The sequence below is a fragment of the Doryrhamphus excisus genome, chromosome 23 (assembly GCF_030265055.1).
Source record: "Doryrhamphus excisus isolate RoL2022-K1 chromosome 23, RoL_Dexc_1.0, whole genome shotgun sequence".
In the NCBI taxonomy this organism is placed as follows: Eukaryota; Metazoa; Chordata; class Actinopteri; order Syngnathiformes; family Syngnathidae; genus Doryrhamphus; species Doryrhamphus excisus.
The window spans coordinates 9,431,740-9,441,350 of NC_080488.1; the positions used below are offsets into that span (position 1 = coordinate 9,431,740).

At 39.3% G+C, this 9,611-nt stretch overlaps 1 protein-coding gene across 2 annotated transcripts; it reads left to right on the plus strand.

Annotated features, from left to right (window-relative positions):
- Positions 1–966: 966 nt before the first annotated feature.
- Positions 967–8,640, plus strand: rmnd5b (required for meiotic nuclear division 5 homolog B). Of its 2 annotated transcripts, none has more exons than XM_058062838.1 (10): positions 967–1,099; positions 2,034–2,214; positions 2,283–2,425; positions 3,124–3,261; positions 3,341–3,441; positions 3,515–3,681; positions 5,470–5,635; positions 5,750–5,852; positions 5,929–6,083; positions 7,111–8,640. In XM_058062838.1, the coding sequence occupies exons 2-10, from the start codon at positions 2,076–2,078 to the stop codon at positions 7,172–7,174; spliced, it is 1,176 nt and encodes a 391-aa protein (XP_057918821.1). In that variant the 5' UTR covers positions 967–1,099; positions 2,034–2,075; the 3' UTR covers positions 7,175–8,640. The 2 variants fall into 2 exon arrangements, with proteins under 2 accessions (XP_057918821.1, XP_057918822.1); XM_058062839.1 differs by lacking the exon at positions 967–1,099 and adding an exon at positions 1,323–1,464.
- The last annotated feature ends 971 nt before the right edge of the window (positions 8,641–9,611 follow it).

The window sequence follows — 9,611 nt, forward strand, 5'->3', positions numbered from 1 at the left end:
TCAAAAAAAAAAAAAAAACGCATTTATTAAAAACAGAAAAATATACAAACTTTTTCAGTACTTTGGTTCCGATTTTCTACAATAAAAGCTCTGATAAAACATTCCACTGTTCTCAAATATCTTAATTTTTCTGCACAAAATAAGATGAAAAATAAATAAACAAATCAAGAATAAAGAAAATCAATCAATCAGTAATAAATAAATAAATATAATAATAATAATAAAACAACAAATAATAAAAAATTAAGAAACCACATATAGTTGGTGGGTAGACAAATTATTTTTTTAGATTAAAATTAATAAAGCATTATTAGAGCCCTGTAGACATGACAAAACACGACTATAGTCACATTTATACTCTTTTTATTTACAACATATTGCGCAACTGCAGGGTCTCGAGACACATGCTAACTCGCAAACTAGAGAGCTAGCGACCTAAACGGTAGCCTTCAAGTTATTTCCTTTAAACTTAAATAGCCAAAAACTTACCACTTCCACACGGATAGGGAGGATAACTATTAACAGTTATTTAACCTTTAACATGAACATTAATCAAACGTAATAATTTTTTCTGGGTACATGATACCATACAGCATCCATATCAAACTTGAGGGGGCCTCAAACTAGTGTCCTGCGAGCCACATTTGGCCCGCGGGCCGCGTGTTTGAGACCCCTGGTTTAGATTCATCAGATCTCTTCTCATTATTTTAGATGAAAGAGGTGATTTTCAGCAGCATATTTCAGTTCATTTAAATATAATACACTATATTATTTATGCAATGTTATAAATGTAATAATTATTATTATAGTATTTTTTATTATAATTACAATGATGATAATGATGGTAGTATTTTATGTTGAGGTTTTATCACGTAGATTTCATAGCTGTACAGGACATAAACAAGTAAATTAATCATAGAACTCAGGAAGGGGATTTGACTCACATTTTTAAAAAGGGTGAATTTTATTGTGGCAGATGGATACTTTTATTGTGAAGTGATCACGCCAACGATGATGCGACACAGGAACATCCGCATTACGACTGCTTTCAACTGCTGACAAGTGGCTAACGCTAATGTTTGCTAACTATTCAAGCTAGGTAAGTGTGTTCAGTTTTAATATGTGGGAATATTCAGTCCTAAATGTTCATATGTTAAATGACGGGAAAGCACTGAGAAACAAAGCTGGTGTGTTGTCATTTTCCTCCGAAACAATTTGGGCCTTGTCTAGGCGATCAGCAGCTGGCTAAAACCGAAGAAGTCAGCTAGTGAGCGGCGGCTAGCTGCTGTAGCTAACCGTTAGCGGTGATACCGTTTGTTTACGCTATCTCTGCGACAGGATAATTGGTCAAATTCACTATATCCGTGTTTATAGTGGAAACGCTGCATACATTGGGGTGGACATTACATCTGCAAATGTCAATTTATACTTGATTATAATAAAGCTACGGAATCAAAATACAGGGTACGTTCTTGTTAGCTAGCATTCTGCAAGTGTGTAGCCTAGACAGTTGGAAAACAATAGACTACATTGGGATATTAGCCTTATAGTGATTGTGATTACGGGAAAACTAATAAGCGTGCTGTTTTATCGTAGATTACATCATGAGTACATTTGATTTCCCTCTGTTTGAGGCATGAGTAAACACCAGGCCTCAAATAATAATATAGTGTGACTTCAACATTAACCAGGCCTTCCGGTAGACTGCAGTAGTTCCTCTGGACGCTAGAAGTCTCTCGTTTGGTTTTTTGTCGTGTTTAAATTTAGTTTCTTCTAATTCAGTGTTTGAGTAAAAATTAAAAGAATTTCAGTAACCTGTTTTTTTATAACATAAATACCGTGTTTATTTGTATTATTATTATTATTATTAGTCACTGCTGTGTGTGAGTGAGACCCACTTTTGACATCACCCATTGGTTTGCATTTACACCAAATATAAAGACAACCTGTTGTTTTTGGAGTTTTTCAAGGAAAAAGCATCATCTTATTAGGGTTAGTAAGGTAACATGTATTTATCTATGCCTCCCATTTAGGTGTTTTGTGAGTGGGTGTGGGTGTGTGTCCCAGTGTGAATCATGGAACAGTGTGCATGTGTGGAACGGGAGCTGGAGAAAGTGCTCCATCGCTTCGTCATGTACGGCCACCAATCTGAAGAGAGGCTGGACGAGCTCCTGCGTAGCGTCTGTGAGATACGAGGACAGCTTGTCGCTTTTGGTGAGGAAAAAATGGATTGATTCAATTATTAGACATTTGTCTTGATGATGACTTTTTATTTTTATCAGGAGTCCAAGATGGAGACTTATCTGTCCTGTCTCAGACTATGGCTCAGTGTTGTAAGAATATCAAGGAGACGGTGCAGATGTTAGCCTCTCGACATAAGGACATCCACGGCAGTGTCTCCAAAGTGGGCAAAGCCATCGACAGGGTATGTTCTAGCCCAGGGGTGGGCAAACTACGGCCCGGGGGCCACATGCGGCCCGCCAAGTGTTTCAATATGGCCCGCCTGTTTTTTTGATGGTTGAGGTAGCTGCTTTATCAATTTCGTTATTTGATGTGGTCTGTTGTTTACAAAATGCTCCTGGAAAAAGTAACACAAGCACAAAAAAAAAATAATAATGACAATAATAATAAGAATGTTGTTAATAATAATAATATTACTATTATTATATTCATATTGTTGTTAATAATATGAATATAATAATAGTCGTAATATTATTGTTATTATTATTAATAATAATAATAATAATATAATTATAATAACATTACTATAACTAATAATAACAAATCTAATATAATAATATATATATAAAATAGTAATAATAAAGACAATAATAATAAAAATAATAATACATTTAATTTCCAACACACTTTACATCAAATAAATGATTTCAAAGTGCACATATAGCAGATCGCATGACACTTTTACATGTAAAATATGCGTAAAAATAGGACTGTTGCATGTAAAATACTATATAGTCTGCCCCCCCCCCCCCCCCCCCCCTGTCAATTTTGTTAAATCAATGCGGCCCGCGAGTCAAAAAGTTTGCCCACCTACCTAGCCCTTTTGTTACACTTGGAGCCAGCACAGATACTGTACCTGACATGTGTTCTCTGTCTTTGCAGAACTTTGATGCAGAGATTAGTGCTGTGGTTGCAGAGACGGTTTGGGACACCCCAGATAGACAGAAACACCTGAGTGAAACCATAGTGGAACACTTGTACAGACAAGGCATGCTCAGTGTAGCAGAAGATCTTTGTCAGGTAATTTTTTAAAAGTTTTGTAGGGTAATGTATTTTACACAAGCATTATTTTAATAAGCCAAAATGTATTGTTTTCTAGGAATCTGGTGTGGTTATAGATATGAGCATGAAGCAGCCTTTCCTTGAGCTCAACAGGATCCTTGAAGCATTAAGGATGCAGAACCTGAGGCCGGCACTTGAGTATGTCTGCTTTAACGTGATGTTAATTGTTGTCTTTTATGACTAAAATCGTCCGTGTTTTGACCCCTTCTAGGTGGGCAGTGACGAACAGACAGCGTCTTCTGGACCTCAACAGCAGTTTAGAGTTTAAATTGCATCGCTTGTACTTTATCAGCCTGCTGAGTGGTGGCATTAGCAACCAGATGGAGGCGCTACAGTATTCCAGGCACTTCCAGCCTTTTGCCTCTCAGCACCAGAGAGGTAAACACTGGAGTGAAAGAGAGTGAACTTCTGCCTTGTTTCTCCCATTTTTTTCCCCAGTACCGTTATTTCCAGGCAATAGAACACACCAGTATGTAAGATACACCAAGCCGCAGTTGTCCACTTTGCAACATATATATTAAATATTTTTAAAAACTTAAATAAATGCACTTTTTTTTTCCAAAAAGTGTATGTAATACGGCTAGTTCAACAGTGCCGGATAAGTAGTCTACCAAAAATATCATTCTTCCTCATTTTCGTTCTCCTCCTAGGAACTAAAACCATTACATAGTCTCATAAGTCCTTCGTCACACACTTTGTCAGTCTCTCTCTTTCATTGTCGCTTTCTGTGGTACTTTTGGCAGTGAACTTCTGCCTTGTTTTTCCCATTTTTTTCCCCAGTACTGTAATTTCCAGGCTATAGAACACACCAGTATATAAGATACACCAAGCCGCAGTTGTCCACTTCACAAACATGGGATATTTCGTACACAAAGATTTTTTTTTTACTTAAATAAATGCGTTTTTTTAAAAAAAGTGTATGTAATACGGCTAGTTCAACAGTGCCGGACAATGTGTGTACCACAGCTTGTGAAACAGTAGTACAGTAAACCTCGGATATATCGGATTCAATTGTTCCCACTGGTTTTGTCCGATATAAGCGAAATCCGTTATATACATATACCGGAAAATGTCCGTTTTACGCATATATCGGATTTATATCCGGTATATGCGTAAATCGGATTTTATCCGTTATAAAAAGGCACTTCCTTGACTATGTTTCCAATGTACCTGGACGCGCAGGCAACGCTGCAAACGCTGCAAATGACATCGTATAGCGGCCTGTCACGATTCGGCGAATCGGAGCGCCACGATGCGGCCATCCGATATATGCGAGGGAAATTTAATGGAAATGCATTGGAACGGGACTGGAGATTTTGTCCGAAATAGGCGAAATCCGTTATAAAAAATCTGATATATGCAATGAATTTTTATTGGAAATGCATTACAGAAAAATCTGTCCTTTTTTATCTGTTCGTTGTGAGCGAATTTCCGATATATCCGAGTCCGATATATCCGAGGTTTACTGTAATATCAATCTTCCTCGTTTTCATTCTCCTCCTAGGAACTAAAACCATTAAAATAGTCTTCTTTAGCATCAGAATTGAACAGTCTCATAAGTCCTTCGTCACACACTTTGTCAGTCTCTCTCTTTCATTGTCGCTTTCTGTGGTACTTTTGTCTCTCTATCACTCAGCAGTCCATCCAGCCTTTCTAAACATTTTGGTGACAGTGAACCTTTTTGACATACTGTAAAGAAACATGTATATAAACCATATTCCCTGCATCACCTGTTAGTGCCGATCTACCGCCAAACGGAAGCTATAGTAATTCTACACTTGATCAAACTTACTTAATATTTGCCAGAACAAACCACAATCGCCGCATAAGACTTTGAAACGTGATGTCCAAGTCAATGCTTCCTGAAGCTGCACTCTAAGCAACACGGAAAGTAGTTATTTTAAGATGCAGGGTTCAAAGTGTGACAATATTTGTTTCCATTAATGCTGGTAATCAACAGCAAATGGAAACTTGCAACCACTTGAATACTGGAGGCGAGTTCAGAGTTGACGTCCACATCAAATTAGCAAAATTGTCCATGACGCAAAGCTCAGACTGTGTGTGTGTACAAGTAAAACTGAGTTTTTGGGTTCTGTCATAAGAAATGTATGATATGTCATTTTTTAATCATCTTATTTTCAGCCATATCCTCTGTTGTTCCTGCAGATATTCAGATCCTGATGGGCAGTCTGGTGTACCTGCGTCACGGCATCGAGAACTCTCCATACCGCACTTTGCTGGAGACCAACCAGTGGGCGGAGATTTGTAATATCTTCACCAGAGATGCCTGCGCTTTACTGGGCCTCTCTGTAGAGTCTCCTCTAAGTGTTAGGTGAGAACATGTCCTCTGCTATGAGTTAATAATAATATTAATAAGTTCTACCTCCACATTAAGATGGAGGTAGTTGGCTAGAAGCTATGTAAGATGCCGCATGTTCTTCCCCAGCTTTGCATCAGGCTGCATGGCTCTGCCTGTGCTGATGAACATCAAGCAGGTGATCGAGCAGAGACAATGCAGCGGCGTCTGGACGCACAAAGACGAGCTGCCTGTGAGTTCCTTTTGACCTCCATTAGCGTCCGTTAGTGTAAATCTCTTGGCTAATTTGTACCCTGCCAAATATGCAGATTGAAATTGACCTCGGCAAGAAGTGCTGGTACCACTCGGTGTTCGCCTGCCCCATCCTCAGACAGCAAACCTCAGAGAGCAACCCCCCCATGAAGCTCATCTGCGGCCACGTCATCTCCAGAGATGCTCTCAACAAACTAACCAACGCTGGGAAGTATGTCGCCACTCATTTTGATGTTGAAAGATTTAGCAATTAAGTACATCATCAGATATACAGTACCAAAATTTGCATATTGTATTTAATTTTGATAGTTAGTTTAGTGGGCGGCACGGCGGTCTAGTGGTTAGCGCGTAGACCTCACAGCTAGAAGACCAGGGTTCAATTCCACCCTCGGCCATCTCAGCTGGGATAGGCTCCAGCACCCCCGTGACCCTCGTGAGGATAAGCGGTAGAAATCGAATGAATGAGTTCTCCTCTTATTTTGTGTGGAAGTGGTAACTTTTTGGCTACTTATTTTGTCTTTCCCCACCCTCGGCCATCTCTGTGTGGAGTTTGCATGTTCTCCCCATGCATGCGTGGGTTTTCATGCGTGGGTTAATTGGCGACTCCAAATTTTCCATAGGTATGAATGTGAGTGTGAATGGTTGTTTGTCTATATGTGCCCTGTGATTGGCTGGCCACCAGTCCAGAGTGTACCCTGCCTCAGGCCCGGAGACAACTGGGATACGCTCCAGCACCCCCGCGACCCTCGTGAGGAAAAGCGGTAGAAAATTAATGAATGAATGAGTTAGTTTAGTGGGCGGCACGGCGCGCAGACCTCACAGCTAGGAGACCAGGGTTCAATTCCATCCTCGGTCATCTCAGCTGGGATAGGCTCCAGCACCCCCGCGACCCTCGTGAGGATAAGCGGTAGAAAATGAATGAATGAATGAGTTCTCCTCTTATTTTGTGTGGAAGTGGTAACTTTTTTGCTACTTATTTTGTCTTTCCCCACCCTCGGCCATCTCTGTGTGGAGTTTGCATGTTCTCCCCGTGCATGCGTGGGTTTTCTCCGGGTACTCCGGTTTTCCTCCCACATTCCAAAAACATGCTAGGTTAATTAGCGACTCCAAATTTTCCATAGGTAGCATTATACATCTGGACTAGCACTGCATAGCCCACGTCAAATCTCCCCCACATGTGTGTTCATTGCGGAGAGCCACCGTATCAACCTCCTCGCTGTGCTTTGTCATCCTGCCAGGTTGAAGTGCCCGTACTGCCCCATGGAGCAGAATCCCTCACACGCCAAGCAGATCTACTTTTGATAGCGCACACTCCTTCTGTGAGAGAGAAAGGATTAAGTTCCCTGGAACGCCTTGCTTTTCCAGGGCCCCGTTACTCCGATCCTTTTTCCTCTTGTCCTTGGCCCATGACCCGTTCTTGTAAGCATTAAGGTTTTCTCTTCAGTGCTGATGGGACAGCAATGGCCACCCTGTACAAACCAATGGTCCCAACCGCGACCTGCATTGGAAAACGAGGAGCGCTATGAGAATGTCCTCACTAAGAAGCGACGCTGACTAAGAATCATTCATTGAAACTTTTTTTTGGAAATGAAATTATTATTTATAGTGTTTGAGTAGTATCTGACAAAAGACTGCTTTTTTTTTGGAATGATATTTGGACTGGCAAGTGGGTTTACACAACCTTTCAGAAGAAATGTGCAGTAGCGCTTTACTGACTATTATTTTGTGGAGCCGCTCAGATCCAGCCATTAGTGAACGATGGAACTTTTTTTTTTTTTTTAATTTTCTTGTGTGACAAACTGCACCAGCAAGATCCTCCTCATAGAAGCCATTTGTCTTGTTCCACACGTGTATTTAACAAACACAACAAATAGAAAATGTATGCTACTGTGAAATGTGCTTTCTTTCCATTCTTCATCGCCACAGCCCCGATAGGCTGATGTAAAATAGCCGAGTGAACATGTGTAATCAACACGACTAACAGCTCGCCAAATCACGGCCTCACGCCGCCTGGCATCCTAATGCTTTTCACGCCGCGTGACTTGGAGATGTGAAGTGATGCGATGGTAGCCGTATGGTCTGCGTTGCAGTGACTGTAGGTTGTGATTCAGCTTTACTCGTCGTGGGGTTGGGGGAAGTTTGCTCATTATCGTATTTGTTCTTTAATATATTCTTCTAAAATGACCTATGCTTCATAGGTTTGGTTTATCTTTTGCAATAGAAATCATAAACCTGAACTTATTTCCTCAGGGTTCATCGACACAACACACAGGTAGTGTTAATGATAGGTAAGAATAAGCTGCTCATTAGACAGATAAGACAGGTGGAATTCTTTGGAACACTCGCACGACGCTCCCAGGGATGTGGATGCATGTTGCCAGTGTCACCTCACATCATTGGGTGAGGCTCATTAGCTCTGCACCAGCATAGCTTTCACTCATGATGCAACATTTAGATATAGTGCGTATTCAGTGTTACACAAAGCTTCTCTGGATTTAATTTGAAATGCATCAAAGCACATTTTTTTTTAATTTTATTGTGTGCGTGCATGTGTGTGTGTGTGGAGCTTCAGAAGATTTTCCTTTCTTTGTTTGCGACTTCATTCATCGCATTGTCGTGTGGTCCCTTCAGGTAGACTCCTATAATGCTCTCTATACAGTCTTCTCTTATTTCCTGCTTTCCTGTGTGTGTGTGATGCAACTTTATTGTACATATTTATCCTGACATGTTTCATATACTTGCATCAGAAATAAAACTTTATACTCCAAGGTGGTTTGTAAGGCTTATAAATGTGTAAAACTACAGATGGAAATCTTATATTTGTGTGTGCACAAAGGGTACCGAATTATGTTGAGTGAAATTGTTTACAATTTTTTTTTTTTGCTGTTTACTGAAAATAAGTGAAAATAAGTTTTTCATTGGTTATTTTTATATTTGTGTATCATTTTTATTTTTTATTGTGGAACTTAACAGAAAAGCTGTAAATAATTTAGCTACACTTTTAACTCAATTGTTTTTTTGTATGTGAGGCAAGTTATGAAAATAGCTTTATGGGATTCTTAGTTTCACTGTAAATCACATTTATTCTCAAAATGTACTGTCGGTGCATGGCCTCTGTTTAAAATAATGACTGTTTTTTATATGTTATTGTTGCAAAATGTTTTTTGTTAAACTTTATGTAAACTTAAATAGAAATTGCAAGGAAGCGTTGAATAGTTTTTCCAATAAGTAGTTCAGTTTTTGGGTTAAAATGAAAAATATTTCTTTTTATTATTCTTATTCTTTATTCTCTATTCTTTATTCTATTCTTTTTATTTATTTTTTTATAAAGATGTTAGTGTTGATATGATACAGTAAGATGGTAGTACTATTCTAATACAGTATGAATGAACTCTGCCACAAGGTGTCACTGTTGCTGTCTTGTATGTTCTAAAAATTTTTTTTTTTACCTTACAGGAACAATATGCAGTGGTTTCCTCCTGCTCCTTTAGAGGGCTGCTGACATTTCAACATACTGCCAGCATTATATCTTGCCTCTTCCTGCTTTCAGTATGTAAGCTACGCCAACATAACACAAATGACAAATTTGTCAATTTAAAAATCAAAATCATTTTTAACAGCAAGGAGCTACCTTCATTTTAAGTACTGATTTCTTGCTTTTAAATCATTGCAGCTCATCCGGAAAAGCAGGCAAATTGAGTGGTGCAGCCCTCCTACGGAATTGTACCATGTGAGGTAG

Coding starts and splice junctions, on each gene's coding strand:
- rmnd5b (XM_058062838.1), top strand. CDS start 2,076: ATGGAACAGTGTGCATGTGTGGAACGGGAGCTGGAGAAAGTGCTCCAT. Junction 3,262..3,340: donor TAGCAGAAGATCTTTGTCAG/GTAATTTTTTAA, acceptor ATTGTTTTCTAG/GAATCTGGTGTGGTTATAGA. Junction 5,636..5,749: donor GAGTCTCCTCTAAGTGTTAG/GTGAGAACATGT, acceptor GTTCTTCCCCAG/CTTTGCATCAGGCTGCATGG.